General features: G+C 38.5%; 1 protein-coding gene across 4 annotated transcripts in view; it reads left to right on the top strand.

Moving 5' to 3' along the window:
- Nucleotides 1-18,849, top strand: part of MAPK8 (mitogen-activated protein kinase 8) — a 39,645-nt gene that overhangs the window by 1,824 nt on the left and 18,972 nt on the right. For all 4 annotated transcript variants that reach the window (XM_066323901.1, XM_066323903.1, XM_066323902.1 and 1 more), the window contains exon 2: nucleotides 18,051-18,217. In XM_066323901.1, coding sequence (XP_066179998.1) covers nucleotides 18,096-18,217 — 122 coding nt within the window. In that variant the 5' untranslated portion in view covers nucleotides 18,051-18,095. The remainder of the gene's footprint in view (nucleotides 1-18,050; nucleotides 18,218-18,849) is intronic.

The raw sequence follows: 18,849 nt of genomic DNA, 5'->3' as shown, positions 1-18,849 counted from the left end.
GAGTTGCCTTTTATGTGTGACTTTTGTATTTTTGCTTTTAACCCTGCTCTTTAAGGACCAAGGCTTTGATGGCTTATTAGATGTGCAGGTGAAACCTTCTTTGCAAATACTCTAGGTAGAATTGTTATGCAAATATTAAGAAATAAATGTTTCAAGATGGTAATAACTGAATTTATTTTCTGCCTATTATTTACCTGAAATGGCTAGTCACTGTATGCGTTTTGGTTTCTTTTTCATCCTTGCTCAACCACCTAAATTATTTGGACGCTTATTGTTTAAAAGATGCATGGAAAGTACACATTTAACTACTCATTTCTCAAGATTGATCCACCATTCTGGACAAATACAAATGTCCTTCTTAGTAGTCTCCTTAAAAGCATGGTGTGCTGTTTCTCAACCTTCATCTCCCACCCTCCAAATCCCTCCCTTGGCAAAAAAAAGTGCTCTGTATGTATAGAAATTTACTGTATTGGTTATTGTCAGTATATATAGTGTTTTACTTTGGAAATTAGACCAATCTTCTTTTGAGTCTTATTTTTAATAAAGGCTAAATTATTATTGCTGTAAATGCTTTCTTTAAAAAAAACCCATAGTCCTTAATTCAAAACCTGCAGAAACAGGCTTCTGTTCATGTTACAGAAGGATCTTTTGGCATTTGAAATGTTTTTAAAAATCCGGTTGAGGCTACTTATGATGCTTGTCTGCTGTGAAATTCACCACAGTTTTGCCATGGATTCTGAAATACTTTTTTTAAGGTATTCTTGTGTGTGAAGAGATAATGATCTTGGTGTTCCAAGCTTATAATTAACAGCTGCACATTTCTCCTTAACTTTGAATGATTTTTTTTTCTTTTAAGTTATTAAGGACTAATTCTTGATTCTTTTCCTGTTCAAATTGATTGCCTGTAAGCTTGATACTAAAATTGTTCTTGCCTATATTGTCATTTTTATTGTTGGATAAATGCTGCTTGATATGTGAACAGATGGGATGCTCATTAATCATTCTTAGCTGAATATTGCAGACTAATGGTAAAATGAGGACTGACAAAAATATAATTCAGCTCAGTGGTCAGTTGTGTTGCAATTTTTTTGTTGCAAACAAAGCAAATACTGTATAGGAGCTCATTTGTGTGTACACTTAAAATAAACCAAAAAGGCAAACTTTGATTCTGTGGTGCTACTGGACAGCTGTTTGCTGTAATTATTGATTTTTGAGTATTAAAGAAAAAAAAAAAGACAAGCACACAACTCTGACAACCTTCCATTACTTTATTGATGCTGTACCAAGCACTTTTTGATTTTAAATATATAAATATATATTTATATAAGTGTGCAGGACAGTGTCTTAACCCAGTATTTATTCTTCCAACTATGCACTGTGGCTAAAGTGTCCCATCACTGTAGTCTGTACCCATTCAAACATTTACCTTTCCTCTTATCTGCTGAACAAAAGTTGAAATGTCTCAATGCTGGTGTTTCAATTTTGCGAAATCGGAATGATGAACAGTGGCTATCCTATTTCTCACTGGAATCTCAAAAGTCACGGAAATGCCCAGGTTTATAGAATGAAACTGTTCAGCTGTTGTTTGCTGGCAGAAGAGGAGCTGGGGCTCCTGCTGAGCAGCAGTCAGCACTGTGCCCCTGTAGCCCTGAAGGGTCATTACTGGCTGGGCTGCACTGGGCATGGCCGGACCGGCAGGTGCACAGCTGTTCCCAGCTGTGAAAGTGCCCTGCAGAGCTGCCGGGATCACACACATCTGCACTGTGGGGGAGACTAAGGGGGAATCCAGCACTGGGTTCCACAGGTGGGTGAGGGCTCAAGTACCTGAGAGTGCACCAAGGACTGGATTTGCAACCTGAGGGAGAGTGTAACTGCTGCATTTAACCAGCTTTAAGCAAGGGCTTTTAGAGGTGATGGAGCCACTTGCTCCTCTGAATGAGTCAATGGCTGCAAGACATAAAAATGGAAACTTCAGTAGGTCATGAGGGAATGAATGTCTTGGTGTAGCAGTCACCCCCTCTTATGGATCAAGCGCCCAGAAGGGCCATGGATCTTCATCCATACAGACTTTAAATTCAACAAGGTCCAGAGCTGCCTGAGGGGAATACAAATTTGGAGTTCTACTTGTTTTGTAGGTGATCTACCAAGTTTGCTTCCAAGCCATATTATAATTCTACTGTTTATAGATTTTAAAACTTCTATATTCAAGTAGCTTGAGGAAGTTGGCAAAACAAAGGCACAGTGATTTAGGTAAACCAAGTTGCTCAGAACTGTGTTAGAAGTTGTGAAGGGGAAAAATAGTGAGACGTGATAAGCATCTTAGTTCAAGTCTGCTGATGGCAATACAGATTTTTCTGCCCTGTATTGAACTTTCCAGCTGGCTAGGCCAGGAATGCTTCCAGGCTAGCATAAAGGCCAAAAGGAAGGGTTATGGTACCTGTCATGCCTGTGATCACTGTGATGAACTTAGAAATTCCTCTCTAAAGAAACAGCTGGCAGTCAACAGCCTGGTAGCCAGCTGAAGTTAGTCCAGGTCTTGCTTTCTGTATTGGAGGAGCAAGTTGGTAGCTGCTGCTGCAGGGCTTTGATCTGCTGGATGGGTGATGGTTCCTTATGCTCTGCTGGAGTGTGGTTATCCCAATAAGCAGCTTCATGGAGCAAACCAGCTGAGTTCCAGCTGATCACAACAGCAGTTCATGACTGGCACTGGAAGAAGGAAAAAGGGCCATGGTAGATCCATAAATCTCTCTTTAATGCTTGTACTGCCTTGAGAAGATGTCCCGCATGTGATTTGTTTCTCTAAGTTCTTACATATTTGTGTATTTAGCAAAACCAATCAGAGGTCTTAGTGAAAATGAGGTGAGCAGTACAGACAGTTACAACCCAGAGTAAGTGTTTTGTATCTTAACAAAGCAGCTGTCCTGGTATGAACCTGTAGTATTTTAATATGCGAACAGAGATGCTCATGTGTGACTCTTGAGAGAATTGTGTAGGAAATCTGGTGTTAGGGATGGCACATCCTTGAGAATTCAACATGAATTCTTTAGAAGTTTCAATATCTGAGATGATGTTGAAGTCATTACATGTCACAATGCTTACTTGCAGTACCATGTCAAAATATGTAGTTTTGAAGATGTAATCCTAATGCTGAGTTTTACTATGGAAACAGTAAAAGTGAATGCCATGGTTGACATGCCAACCAGCGTAAATCTTGATAAATTCTGGGTTTTTCATTGTGTTTGGGATGGTGACAAACATGCTAGTCACCTTCACAGAAGGAAGAGTAGTAACATGAACATGATTCACTTCACTAAGAAGTGAATACTCAGGAGACACACAGTAACAGGAAGGTCCTTGTGCGTGGCTGTTGCTCATTTAATGAGCAGCGGAGCCTTCCAGCAGTGGGTGACTTTCATTTGCACAGTTGCAGCAGTGCAAAACTCATCCTTGTTTAACAATAGACAGGGTTTCTTTTGCTGTTTTTTTTCAAAAGCTTTACAAGGTTCTTGTGCCACTTTTGTGTCAAGATGGTGGAAGAAAAATGTTCAGTTTATAATAAGACTATATTGGACATAAAAAGGTTTTGTTAACGCTAGCATGGCATTATGGGAAAATGAGAAAACCTTGATGTGATGAGGGCTACTTTATTCTCCCCCTATTTTAGTTTATTTGAAATTCTTTCTTCGTTTTCTTTAGAAAATTTCTCAGTGCAACTCTTTGTAGGCATATCCACCAGCACTAGTGTACAGCGCACAGCAGCGCTTCTGAAAGTTAATATTCTTATTTAAAGAATGGAAATTCTCGCCCTCCTGTTTTTGGGAACTTCTGTCGTATGGTAAGGAATATTTCTTTTTAATTTGAGTCAACTGGCCTAGTCGTTTGCCCTCCCAAGATGGGAGCCCCTTGATGGGGGGAATGTTGGAGGTGCGGCGCTGATGCTGCCAGCTCTGCTCAGTAACAGCCACAACTCTGGTGTGTTATCAACCCTCTGTAGCTCCCCGTGCAAAGCCCAGCACTGTGAGGGCTGCTGGGGGAAAATGAGCTCCAGCTCAGCCAGACCCAGTACAAGCTGGTAGCACAGGGCTGTTCCCATCATTCCTGACTGGGCCAGCCTTGGCCAGCAGTGTGTCTGTCTTGGCACGGCTGACTTGGATCTGCTGGACATGGAGGAAGCTTCTGGCAGCTTCTCACAGAAACCACCCCGGGAGTCCTCTGGCTACCAAGAGCTGGCCATGCAAACCCATACACTGGGGCAGAGCATCAGGCACTACTGAAGTCTAAGAGAAATGGGACAACAGAACAGATTATTGCGATTAATAATTACTGGTGTAGTGTCCTACAAACTACCCAGGAAGTAGTTACTTTATTTTGAAATGTGCTGCCTTCCTTCCCACCCCACTCCCAAGAAATTATTGTGTAAGGTATTGTATTGTGTTACAAGAGGTATCTCTGAAGGAATTCTTAGTGCTGAAATTGTCATGTGTTGGAGATTTTTGTTCCATTCTAAAGCTCTTACTACAGAGGCATTTTATGCCAAATACTTTAGACAGGATTTCATAGCACATTAATCTGCTTGTATTTCACAGATAAATGCATGAATTAACAAAAGTAGCACATTCATAATTGGATTCTAAGTTTCCTTAGCTGGGATTAAAAGTTTAAATAAATGCAGTTTTAAAACATTCGGAAAACTTTTTTCCCAGCTGTTACTCAAATCCTTCCTTCCTCTAATGCTCTATAGCTATTGTCATCTTGATCACTGATATTCAATTACTATTTTAGGTCACTTGATATCTTTGTTTTCTGTTGCCCTTTGAAACAATTAAAAAACCTTTGTTTTTTTTTTTTTCTGAAACATTTAGCTTTTATATGCCTTTTTTTCCCCTGCAAGAAGAGGTTAAAGAACAAGCATTTCCCCCTACCCTGAGAGTAATCCTGGAGTGCGATTTTGCTTCTAAACTTGTGCAGATCTCATTGCAGCATTCTGAGTTATATTCACTGCTTTGTGTTGCTGCTGGTTTGCCTCTGTTGCTTTGCCAGTGGTCATTGGATGTGCAGACTGCTACCATATGCAGGCAGGCCTTTGTGGAATGGTGGGAATTCGTGGTCCCTTAGGTAGTCAGCTGAAACAGTGTTGTGCCCAGATTAGTAATTTATTCTTTTCTTGTCCGTTTCAAGTTATATATGGTTAAGCTTTTTCAGGTACCTGAGTAAGTTGAATGGGCCATGACGCATGATCCTGCGAAAAGGGAGCTACATAAAGCCATGTGGAATGGCATTCCCTAGAATGCAGTGGTTTCAGTCATGGTTTAGGTATGATTATGATTAAATGTGTTTTCTGGGTCCAGCAGCAGTCACTCAGATTGCACTTCTGACAGTTAAATTGGATGCTCAAAATAGAGCAGCTTGTTGAACTGCTGCTTTACTGAATTCTCACTGATTTCAGGTTTTACGAGCCTTATTTAAAAAAAACCAAACAAATTTAATTAACAAATAGTGCCCTGCAATAAACCTGAATATTTTAAAGTTTTTTAAAAATGAGTACCTTGATTTTTCTCCCATTTACCATTCTTTTCTATAATCTTTTATTTGAAAAAGGATTAAGGAATTGGAAGATCCTTGTCTTATCCTATTATTTCTGAAAAGGAGAGTTTTGCTAAGAATAGTCTTTTAATCTGTTCTCATAACAGCCTGCTTGCCAAAATACAGAGTTAAACAAGTTTTCTTTTATTGAAGCTATTGTAGTTTATGATTTCTGTGACAAAACTGACCTGGAAGACACAAGGGGTTACTTTATATATTGTGATAATAGGATTCATCATGGAACCAATCTGTGACATGGAACCATTCATGTGACATTACACTGAAGAATCTGTAGAGATGTTCTTCTATCAAATGCAGCACAGCAGAGTTTGCAGAGTGATTATTTTTTTTTACACCCCTGCTCATTCTGAGTAGAATTGTTCTAGAAAAATGCTTTCTAATAAATTTTTTCATGGTTAATTGAAGTCACAGTTCAGGAGTCCATAAAAAAATTCAAGAAGAAAGATAGGATTAGAATCTTCATCGTTAAAACAGCCAGTTTACAAGGTGTTTAATACATGCTTCAGCCTGTCTGCCTCATTTACAGCCTCCTGGCATTTGAATCTAAAACCTGTTTTAAAGGGAACAGAAGATACTTTTCTGAAAGAATTTCTGCTGATGTCTAATGACTTAAGAAAACAAGCAAGAATATTTAAGAATAGAGGAACTTTGCCGTATACTCCATTACAAATACATCATTTCACTGTATAGCTTTCCAGTGTTAAGCTTTGTCACATGTAGCCTTATCACAAAATACAGTCCCCTGGAAAACATGTAATACAGAATACCATATTGCAGCAGAGTGACACTGTAGTAAACTAGATTAGAAGTGATCTGGTAAGATTTATTGAACAACTTGGTAAGAATTACTGAAGTGCTTTGGCCACAGGTGAAGGTGGCCAGAGATGGTGCACTGGTATTCCAGAGCAGCTGTGTTGTAGGAATTGACTGTGAGAAATTCTGGGAAGTTGTATGTGTTGCTGTCTTAGTTGCTGCTGATTTATCTATTGAAAGTTTTTTTGTGTCTATCACCAAAATCAATTTGAAACCCTCAGATAATTTTGAGTAAATCTGAAGCTTTGTAACTCTTAGTGCAGCTTTCAGGAGGTTTTAAGTGTTTATGTTGGTGTCTTTCTCTAGAGATAGCTCCATGCTTAGATTATGTACCTTGAAAGATATTATATTTCAGAAACCTGGAAATCTAGATAGCACCTGGTGTGTAATAATCACAGATGATTATGATGATTATTAGTATTATTATAAGAAGAAATGTGAGGTTTCATTCCCTGTCACAAACTGGCAGACTCTCCTGCTTGCTTAGAGGAGACGGAGATGGCTGAAGGAATGGTAGATAAGCAAGCACAAGTTGTCTCCTTTTCATGGAGCTGATAGCATACATTCACTTATGCATCTTTCTTTCCTTGCCTTCAGGCTACTGGAAGTGTCTGTATTTTGACTTATCTTCTCATTTTCCTGTTTTCTGAACCTTAATTGTGTTTGACTTCCCATGTGATGAAGTTAGAGCTCCTGGTGGCTGTAATGTGTGTTTTGCCTAATTGGCAGGCAGGCCATAAATCAAAAGTCTTGATAATTTCTTCTATGACCAGCTGCTTTAGTCACAGTTGTAAAAGAGAGATAAAGCTGAGTAGCCCAAAATGCCAGAACTGAAAATCAGTTACCTAACTGGTTTAGGTAATGTGTATGTGTGACATAAACTGAAACATACTGCCCATGTGGATTTTTTCCTGTACTTCATGGCAGTCTCTTTAATTGTCCTGTGCCATTAACAAACAGTGCTTTAACTCTTAATGAATGACTATTATATGCATTTTTTTAGTATTTTTTGTAGTAGAAGGGCTGTAATTTATAGACTAATGGCATTATGTGACACTGTCTTAGATGTAGAGAAATGTAGGTGCAAAAGGAAGAAGGTTGATTAAATGAAATCCTCTCAATAGGAAGTTTACTGATAAAAAGCGAAAAATGTCTATTTTGAAAAGAGAATCACTGCAAAACTTACATTGTAAGTAATTTACTGTGGGTGTATTTGTTACTTGGTTCTTCATTATCCTGCATGTGCAAAGTGAGTTTTATCTGACTAAATAATTCAGTTCTCAGATGAATTGAATTTGATATTAACCAAAGCTAATGTTTTCATGGTACCAGAAATTATTGTTTTATTTTTGGACGTTTTGCAAGAGATGTTTCACAATATGAGAATTTGCTTTAGAAACGTGCAGTAATACTGACTTTCATATAGAGGGTACTCAGAAGCTGTGAATGCAGGTTCTGCGGTTGAAGTTGATGCTGCTGACCCTTGTTCAGCAGGCAGGTTGAGAAAATACCGGTACGTTGTTCTTGGTTTACATAAATGCTTGCCTTGAGCCTCTGAGGGAAATGTGGAGGTTCTGGCTGCCTGTGCTCCATGGGGAGCAGCGTGTGAAATCACTGGTGGAGCTTGGGTGGTTCTGTCCCTTCCAGCTGCCCCACCTGGAGCAGTGTTTAGCAGCAGCTGTTGTTTCTTGTCGCTTTCTGCATGTTTGCATGTGATCTTACACCTGTTTAGAGACAGTATCAGTATTTTGCTAGTTAGAGTTTTAATGGTGCCAGTGGGAGGTCTTTCCTTACAGTTAAACAGCCTCTGAATCGTTAGTTACTTCTGACAGTGTATCGGACTGCTCCAAGGTACTTGAGACATGGAAGTGGGAAAGCTCAATTTCCAGTTGCCTAATACAAAACTCCTGTCTCTACCTTCAGGTTTCCCTAATTTCAGGTTCAGCTGTTAATATTTTGGTGCTGGTGACTGCACCTGTGGGTGATTGCTGTTTCAGGATGACTAGTATTTGAATGTAATTTGATGCAGGGAGTTCCAGCACTGGTGCAAAAAACATAATGTTGAAAATTAGCTGTTTGAGCTCATTCCTGATTCTGTTATTAACCTTTTATTGTGAGTTTTAAAGCCATTTGGGGTGAGGTTCCCAAAATAGCACAATCTTTACTGGAAACATTTACTTTTGATTAGATGCTGTAGTATTGATCAGTAAGTCTGACAAAGGAAGCACTAGAGAACATGCCAGCTTCAAGTTCCTATCTGTATGACTAACTCTGCAAATAAAATCCCTGAGGCATCCCTGCTTCAGTGACACTGCAGAACATGTCTGTCCTCAGTGTCAGTGAAATTGGCTTTTTCAAGACAGGGTGAGTAACAGCATGAACAGGAAAAACTCAAGGGGCTGCATTTGACAGCAGCTGCTAATGGAAGCTCTGCTTGGGAAATAAGTATGTTCCACTTTCCTGGAGAGATTTTTGCCTGGCTGCCACTAATAATTCCCCTCTCCTGTCCCTGCCTTCAAAGCAAACAAGGAAGCTCCCAGTGTTAGCAGTGGTTGAAGATCAGGCTGTTTACCTGTACTCTACCCAGGTGCTGGAGCTGCTGGCACAGCCCCTTTGTGGGCTGACTGAAGTAACTGAAAGAAGCAGCAGGTCAGTTTAATGAAGATTTTTGTTATTTTGAAGAAAAACAAAATATGCATTTTTTGCTTGGATAAGAAAGGATAGCTCCTTTTTTGCATGTATGTATATTTTAAGAACTCCTAGTCTGTCCCTAAGCTGGAAGCTGGCTTTCAGTAAATATGGAATTTTATGGACTCATTTTGTCCCCTTCCATTGTAGTTTATAAAGTACATAAATATTACGGTGGGGAGGATTTAAAACGCAGGAATCTCTCTAAGTGTAACTTAGATAAAAAAGAAAAAGTTGCTGGTTTTTTTTTTTTTTTTTCTGTGAAGAAGTTTTCTCCTTTCCTGCCGCTCAAATTCTACTACAACAGTATAAAAAGTAAAAGTTCACCTGTTTTTGTAAGAGGAGAGAATATAGGGCTGAGTATGGAGTCTATTGAAAAATTTTTAATAAATTGAATAGCATTTCTCAGTAGCTCTGGTGTTTCCCTAGAACATCCTCAGTTCATCCTCGGGGTACTTGGATTCTGATCTCCTGTATCATCCTTATCGTGTGTTTTACAGGTGGGGTTAAAAACTACCCAGATGTTCCTCTACTAATTCAGGCTCTGCTTTGTTGTTATTTTTGTCTTCATGTTCTCCTTGGTGAATTTTAAATATTTATTTCTGTTTTGATTCAGGATCTAGAAGAACTCTTCGGTCACTACTAATCAGGGTGAAAACTCTTAGGGCCTTTTGGCTCTTTTTATATATTTATGTGTGGAACTGAGCATTGCAAGAAAGCTCTGTCTATGTAAGGTAATACCAAACAGAACTGGTATTTGGGGCAAGACATCAGTTGTGGAGATTAAAATCAAATTGTCAGATACTGTGAACCTGTGCTGTTTAAGTGGTGGGCACCTCCTTGTTATTAAAGGGGCCTCCAGGTGACTTTTGGCATGCATAATTAAGTTCAGTCCATTGCAATTTACCTTCAAATAGATACACTTCTATGGAAACTGTAATAAGGTGACTGCTGGCCAAGAAAAGACTGCTGGAGTGGAGAAGGGGTTGGTTTGTTTCTGTGTATGTCCTCCCCTTCCAGTAGACTCCTCAAATTACAGTAACTGTTTTAATAAAGTGAGATGGCAGGTACATATGAGGAAAACTATCTCTAGTTTCCTAGATGACTAGAAAAAGTCACCATATTATCCAGCTGGATCATGCTGTTAGTCACTATATGAACCTGTAAACTGCAACATTAAATTATGGCAAAGGTTGCATTCGTATTAATGGATTTTGTTCATTGTTTATTAATTTAGGACTCTGTGTGGTTGTTCCCTGTTAAATTGTACCGAGGACAGAGTTTCATAAATCTCTTGCATAGATTTAGAACCCTCTGTGTTAATCTATCTGCCAAGAATGTTTGCTAAACCAGTAAAGTAATTCCTTGATTTAAACAACCCGTATTACATTTTCTTAAGTTTCATTTGCTGTTGTGTACTCAGGAATATTTTTCTTTATAGCCAAATTTATTTTTCTGTACCAAACCTGTCATCTTTTCTGAAATTACCATCTTTAGTGGAGAGGGCCATCTGTTTATTGTTAAATAGTCAACAGGTTCTGGGAAATCAAGTAATTTGCTTTGAATTTTCCATATAAAAATGGCTATTTAAAAAATGTAACAGTCCTAAAGTTAAAAAAAAAAATTAAATGTGCCTGAAATTTCTTGTCTGTGAGCAAACTAGAGTGGCACTACACCCTTTTCTGTTTGAATTTGAAAGCACTAGGCAAGTAATAACATAGAAATTTCAATGTGCCCTTGTTTTTATGCAGGTTTCCCCAGCCTCAGTTCTTCTTCTCTTGGTGGACGCTGAGATCTAGTGTTAACCTTTGCTTTACTGAATCTGTAACTAGTGAAGCTTGACTTCTTGGTGGACAAATCATACATTAAAATGTAGTTATGTTAAGAAATGTGCCTGCGCTGTGCTTCAGATCTGAGCTATACAAGAATCGCTCCAGTATATTTGTGGTTTTGTTTAATAGTTGCAAGTAGAAAATGGCTCCTGAGATCAGAGCTGTAGACTTTGAGTTTGTGCTGTGCCACTTGTCCTGTGAGTGGTGAGCAGGGCAGACGCTGTGAAGTGCAGGTGTGCAGTAGCTGAGGGCAAGGGCACTGCCATGGCCAGGGCACACCAGCTGGAGGCCTCAATAAACACAAGGCTACATTAGGAGTGGTTCAGGCAACCTTGTGGAGGTTGTTCAGCTTGAAACCATCTGATCTGTGAAGGCATAATTTGAAAGCCATGCAAGTCCTAGAGTCATCAGTGAGAATATTCCATTTTAGAATAAGCTTCAGGTTTTCAGAAATCTTTGGCATTTATAAGGGTTTGGTAATATCTTGCTGCAGTTTTCACCTGGCTAATGTTAACTCCTTTTTCCAAATGCTCTATCTGCATTAACATTTAAGAGAGCTGGAAGTATTGCAAAAATAAAACATTCAGTTTCGAGGGCAGCATGGACAAACAAACATTAAAACCATAATTTCGTCTGAGACTAACTGAATGAGCTATGAAGTTACCTTTAGAAACAATTCTTTTGTTTTCTAAATTGAGCCTTTGAAGCATATCTGAAAACAGGCTGTGTTTGCACTATCCATTTAGCTGGTGTCCAGAAACCTTTAAACATGACAGCTGAAAATTAGATAAGCATTCAAAAACACATGATGCATACAAATCAGCTATGTGTGAACTGTATTTTCATAAAGAAATTAAATAAAATTCATTAATGCATGATCTTCACTGTCCATTTGTTTTGCATTCAGTAGCTAACTAGCACATATATGAAGAACTGTTGGATTTTCTAGGTCAACCACAGATTCCTACAGAACATTCGTTTTCATAGTGTTAGATGCCTTCTAAGTGGAGTTACTGAATCATCATTGATAGGTAGCTTATGTTGTTATATTATGTTGATTATATTACTATTTAATCTGTTAATATAAGTAATTGTTTTATTTTAGAATTGTCTTCTTCCATTTCTGCATCTCTTTGACTTTCATGGTCTTCATTTTTTGTCAGTCCTACTTCTGAGCAGCTCCTCTAGTAATCTTTCACTGTAGAACAGTTTTGCCAGCACATGTAGACAGATCATTGTTAGGTGGTCTTTGTGTTGTACCTCAGACATGTCTTGCCCTGAAGACTGCTTGCTGGCTTAGCATCCAGAGTTTCTTCCAAGACTTAGCCCACTTGATGCTTACTTACTTAGGAGAGGATTGCTTCAGAAATCATGAACATGAAGACCAAGTCTGATTTAATGCAAAAAGATGGTTGTTCCTATCTCTAGTTGTTCTCGTTTCTTATGTTTGATTGTATTTCGGGGAACTGAGGTATGAAAATATCTTCTCAGCTGTACTTCCTCACTTCAATAGAAATAAGCTGAGTATTTCTTGCATAAAAGGATACTTCTAGGGTAAGGGATTCTGCATTCTAGCATAGGATGTATCCTGGATTTTCCTGTTGTGTTGTCTAATGAAGGTATTAAACCAGCATTTAGGAGCAGTCTAAGAGACTGAGCTGAACAGAGCAAATGTTTCTCCACCCTTTCAGTTGGCAGTATTCTGGCCTATTCTATTTCTGTGTCCCTAGTGTGAAAATTATTGCAGGGGTTTCATTTCTTTGTCTGAACAGAAGAGATGCCTCTCAAATATATGGGTTTTGTCAGTTTTTTATACAACCTTTGAAGCCTTCCTGTTCGTTTTCAGTATCTCTAGTGATGAGAAAGTACAGAAGAAGTTGTAAAATATTTTGTGCCCTTATGTAAAAGCAGAGAGGGCTTTCTTTCACAAGACTTGTTCCATTTCTCTTCCTCTGTATGCCTGGAATGCAAGCATTCAGGTCACTGCCTAGGTGAAGTAACCTTGCACATGAATTATGTTGTTGTTTTCAAAGTGATCTTTGATTTCAAAAGCCCTGTCTTGGTCTGTATTTCATGTGAAGGCTAGCAGGTATCATAGCCAAGAAAATACTGTTTTGTGGTGGTGCTGTGCAGAAGGTAAATATCCAGGTGTCTTGGGGAAAGCACATGGTTTTCCAATTACATGAACTTGCTGTGCTTAATCAGGGGCTCGTGAGCTGAGAAAGATTTTATTTGCCTGCTGCTTCAGCTAGACTTCTTGGAGTCCTAGTGCAGATGAGCTTGGACTGATTTTTAAAAGTAAAATTTGAGATTGGCCAAGTGCAGCCAGAATGACACGGTGAGGACAGGCCTGGTGACTGTCTGTCCCACGAGCTCTGCACAGCTGTGACCCTCCATGGAGCCACAGTGGTGCCAGCTCAGGTCCAAACACGTTGTGTTCATGTGCTCTTCAGAGTTAAAACTCTCTTACTCTGGAGGCCCCTTTGGAGCAGGGACCAGTGGTATCGTATGTGTAAAAAGCATTAAATGAAACAGAGTCTGGAATGAGTATCAACCTATCTCTCTGCCTTCTAAAGAAACCAATTTATATTCTGCAGAGACAAGTTCACCAAATATATTTCTGTTGTTTATGTAATTTCCAACTACAAGGTTTTGTGTTTTGTTGAGGGGTTTTTTTTGGGGTTGTGGTTTTGTTTGTTTGTTTGTTGTTGTTGGTGATTTTTTTGTTTTGTGGTTTTTTTTTTTTTAAATCTGGCCATTTCTAAAGTCTTTAACACACAGTAACACAGTAGGGCTTTTAAATTGAAAGATGTTTGAGCAAAGAATTAGCTTCTCCCTTTCCCATGATACCTTTCTATCCCAAACCCATCTGTTTCTCCAATATATTATGCTGTACTGGAAAAACATTTTAACATACAGTGTCCACACACTGTTCTGTATTTTGATTAATAAATCCAATGTTTTCTGTATTAGAGACAAAATTTCGTGTTGAAATAAAGCATTATGCTGTCTTCCAGATGTCTTGAAGTCAGCAAGTTTATTAAGAGCAGTCTTGTTGAGACATGCTAAAGGTACATGCCTTTCTTTAAGCAGAAGCAAATGGCAAATGTGTGCACATTTGGGTATGAACAATGCTATACATGGTTTCTTTACTGTTTTAAATACGCATATTTTAAAGTTGGATGAAGACTTTTGGTCAAACTGCATTCTTAGTATTATTCAGTTGTGGAGGAGGAGGTGTCAGTGAAACAATTTATAAATGTCCATACTTTTGAAGGTTAGCCATGGTACTGTCACACATAAGTGCTACTTGCATTTTCATGGAGCTGTATGTTTAATGCATCCATGTTTGTTTTTACAAGTGTATCGGGCTGTACAGAACCGAGGAGTGGAAGTTGTTGACCATCTGAAGTCTGCTGAAGAACTGTTGAACTGTATTTGCTGTTACTGAATTCGGAATAAAACTTACACCCAGTCTTGCAGGTCCCCTAGGGGATTTCACTCTGAATATAGTGTTACTTTCAATTCCTGCATTTTTGTTGTGCTTCCTTGGGTAAATAGTATTTACGGCATTATGAAGAAGTAGTAATCACAGAGGAATATCTTAGAATTGAGTTTTGAAATATCCTTATCTTGACTGACTGTGGGCTGCCAGTAAGAGATTGCCATATAGTGTGATTTGGTTAGGCACAGCATTTTCAAGGAAAGGCACAATGTGTGAGAGGAAACGGAACTTTTCTGTGGGATTCTTTCCATGCTGGCAGTTGACAGCATTGCAGCAAGTTGACAGTTAATGGGATAAATGTATTATTAGTCTCCTCATTAATAATAGAATTCTGGAATCTCCGTCCTCTTTCTCTTTCCATATGCGCTTCTGCAAAATTGCTAGAAAATGGAACAAAATGTCAATTAACAGACAGGCGAATCTATCTGATATAGTTTAATCATGTTTTAATGAAGGACACGGCATGCATACATTGTGTAAGAGTCTTAAAAGCCTGACAATTTCTGAATTTAGACTTGCTTTAATATTTAAAGATAGAATTTTTGATGTGGTGGATTTTTGAAGCCAGGTTTCATAGGACTAGTCACCAGTAAATTAGCCAATAGGAAAAAAAAAGTATTTGGCCCTCTTCTGTGAGCTGTGTTCACAGAGCTGGACAGGACCAGCTATTTGTGAGGATGCTTCCATTGAGATGAAGAAAGGGGGATTACAACGGGTGCTGAGCTGAGGGAGAGCAAAGCACTGGATGGAAGTGAGCTTGCTTATGAAATGAGAGGCTGACACTCTCTGTGGCTGATGCTGGAAACTAGAAGTTACGAGACATTGAGGCAAGGGAAGGATGTCAGGGGAGATGGATGTCAGGGGCGGTTCAGTCTGAGGAAGCTGTAATTAATGGCCAGATGAAATGGCCAAGGGTTGGAGGCAGGGATAAGGCATATGTAATTTCTAAGACCTCTTTGCTGATCTGAGTGCATTACATCCAAGTGGCTTGTTTACATCCCACACTCACCACTCAAAATGTGCAAGAAGAAATGGCTTTTCTGAGAATTGGCTCCATGTTTTCTGAAGCACGGAGTAAATCTGTTTTATGCTAGGAGAGCGTGCATTTAAAATGAAGAGAGAGACTGTACCTCTTGCTGTCACAGGGCAGACTGATAATTTTTTGATGAATGCCATGTAGGGCTGCAGAAAAAGGAATGATAATTTGTAAGCAAGTGGAGACACTCCTTCTTCACTTCAAGATACCTCTCCCTCCTTCGTCATATTATTAGTGAAAATAAACAATGAGTTTTTATATGCTGCTATATACTAAAACACTATTATGAATTATAAAATAGTTAGTAAATACAAGTTTCCTTGTACATATTGGCAAGCATATTTTACAGTTTTGAATGTATAGCAGATTATGAGGCTTCAAGGCAATAAAATCTGCTCGGTTATAGTACTGTGTACGATATGTGTGTAAAATCTGTTACTATAAAGGAATTATTTTCTCAGAGAATGCTATCTCTCAAGATCCTATTCTTAAACTATGCTTGCTTTGTTTCACTCTTTGATTCTATAAAGTTTTCCAAAGTGAAAGAAAATGCATTTAAACACTTGGCTTTGGCTACTCAAAATACTTATTGACTAATGGAAAGGTGTCAACGTTCACCTGGAAACCTTGGAAGGAGGGGAGCAATCCTTCCTGCATTTGTTTCTGAGGAATTGCCCGAAGTGAAGTATTAAGCTTTTATTATCTCAATGCTGATACCAAACAACAGAGCTCTGTCTACTAAGCTGTTCCAGCTAATCCTCTGCATTGTTCAATGTCACTAGATCTTAATACAGTTTTAGTGGATAAACTCAAGGTATTGTTTTTTTTCTCATCTGACGATGAACAAATGTAAGATGATGTGAATTAGTGTCTTGGTTCTTTCTTTTCTGATTTTCAAAAGTGTGTTTGGCTGATTCTATACTGTTGACAACAAATTTTCTCTTTTTCTAATTCACAGGGGATTTTGTCATTATATGTTGGGTATTTTTATTCCAAAATTATGTGCAAGTCCATCTGTGAACAGTGTGTTGAGAAAGTGGCAGAGTCCACAAACGTAGTGGTAAGATGGATAGAGAAGACAGAGCTGGGGGTCATGTATTGCTAAGAAATGAGGCCTTTGGTCTCCCTCCAGTAAGCTGACCTGCACCCTACCAGTACGTCTGGGTACAGATTTTTCCTTGTGTTACAGAACAGTTGCCCAGTTATGCCTCTCCTATCAACTGGGGGAGGAAGCCTTTAATGAAACTGCCAAAATACTGAGAGAAGCTGCTTTGGTATTTAGTTAAGTCTTTATAAGAGAGGTTTGGGTTTTTGACAGCATTTTAGAAAAGGAGTCTTTAAATGGACATTTCTTTTGAGATAAATGTCTATTAAGGTAGCACATTTTTAATTAGTAATATATCAAATAGTTAAAAATGTCTCTTTTAAAGAGTGTCAGAATGTTTTGATTGTACCATTAGCTGTGAAATGAATGCAGGTGAGCTAGTTGAAAATGGAATATATAGGTTCTTAAAAGAATACTTTTAAATACTACTTGTGCAATATTTGTTATTATTTGTGGAGTCAGTGTTTGCATTGTCTGTGTTCTCAACGCTTGCTTAAAATTTTAACAAATGTGTAGTGTTGTGGCATATGGAAGGCAAGAATCTCTTTAGCACTGTTGAATAATACGGGAAAATGTTCTTTAAGTTAATAGCAATGGAAGACAGCATGCTGTCCTTCTTGAAGAAGCAATGACAATTCTAGTCAAATACTTGCACAACTAGACATCTCTTATAGCTACACTGAAAACTTATGTAAAGACAATGTTAAAAGTGCACAGCTAGCATCAAAGAAATGAGAAATATTACTGTAAAAGCCATAATGCAGGTTTTTTTTTTCTCCTGTGGACATCTCCATAGAGGCATTGCATTTCTTTTTTTAATATGAAAAGACTTTGGTGGAATATACAGCCTTTTTTCTTACTTTTGTTTTCTCTGTGGCTATTACCTTTCCTCATGAAAGATGTCTGACAAGGCTAGTTTTCCTTTTCTGGCTTCGATGGACTGTGTGTGTTTCCATATCAGTGTCAGGTATTTCTGGTGGTTGTGAACAAGAGTATTTCAATGATTGCTGTATCTGGAAGACTTTTTCATGTCCTGTTGCTTTTTTATTTATGGAATTATGCAACAATTCTGGTTGAATGGGCCTCTGGAGAGTGTCTGTCCCAAGCTCTGCTCCCTTGCTGCACATGTGTGTATGAAAGGATGGTATGACTCTTTGAGGTCTCTGGATGATGTGGAGCTTCCTACATTTTTATCTTCTGCCATTTCCATCTAAGATTTTTGCTACCATCTGTTAACTTTCAGTTTTCTATTATTTTTGACCTTCTAGAATCTTACGTTAGGAACACTCCTAAAAATACAACATTTCAAATACGTGCCATCTTATTCCTGCAGACATGAAAAATTGCTTATATGTGCACTTGGGATTTATTTGGGAAGTGTCTTGTGTGTCTTAAAAGGAGTTTTGCCTTATGTCAGGTAACATATAGTTGGAAAACCTTGGTTTTTCAAATTTTATTTCTTCATAGGCCAGAAGCAAAATTTGGATGAAGTGAACTAACCAAGTCGCCGTCATGAGCAGGAGCAAGCGTGACAACAATTTCTACAGCGTTGAAATTGGGGACTCAACTTTCACCGTGTTGAAACGGTATCAGAATTTGAAACCAATAGGATCAGGAGCACAAGGGATAGTATGGTAAGGTTTCTTTAAAATTTAAATGTGTAAAAAAGGTTTTTTATGTTACAGGGCAGGAGTGTGGAGAATTACATTGTACAGGCAAAACAGCAATGGTAACTGATGGCCATTTTCATCAGCAAGGGTTGTTGCTGTTGCTTTTTGACCTGTTGAGCTTTAGAGCTGATGCCCTTCTGTGCAAATTCAGCCAGCTATGCTGAGTCCTGTAAATTAATGGGGGAAAAAAGAAACTGGATAAAGAAACTAATCCTAAACCACACTGCTTGCAGTGAAACAAAAGCCAGAAATACTCTATATAAGTGTTTGAACTTCTTGTGATGATTTGTTAGGAGCTGGTTTCACTTAAGTTTCATGATCTGAGTAGTCTTTGATACCAGTGAGTGAGCATTTGGGATGCTGGCTGTTATATGTAAGTGCCTGATGCAGTTTGGGAACATGTGACTTGACAATGTCATTCTTTCAGTAAGAGCTCTGCTGTGTGGACTGAAAAATGTCCAGTTGATTTAAGCTGTTGACAACTAGCTGCTTGTAGGCACTATTTCCTGTGTAGTGGCATTGCCTCAAAGAGAAATGTTGGTTTAACCTTACTGGAACCTTTCTTGAATGTTTGAGAAGGATGTAAATATCACAGG

This window comes from Sylvia atricapilla, chromosome 8 (genome assembly GCF_009819655.1).
Source record: "Sylvia atricapilla isolate bSylAtr1 chromosome 8, bSylAtr1.pri, whole genome shotgun sequence".
NCBI classification, from domain to species: Eukaryota; Metazoa; Chordata; class Aves; order Passeriformes; family Sylviidae; genus Sylvia; species Sylvia atricapilla.
Note: the sequence above shows the minus strand (reverse complement) of the source record. Positions and strands in the feature narration are given on the sequence as shown.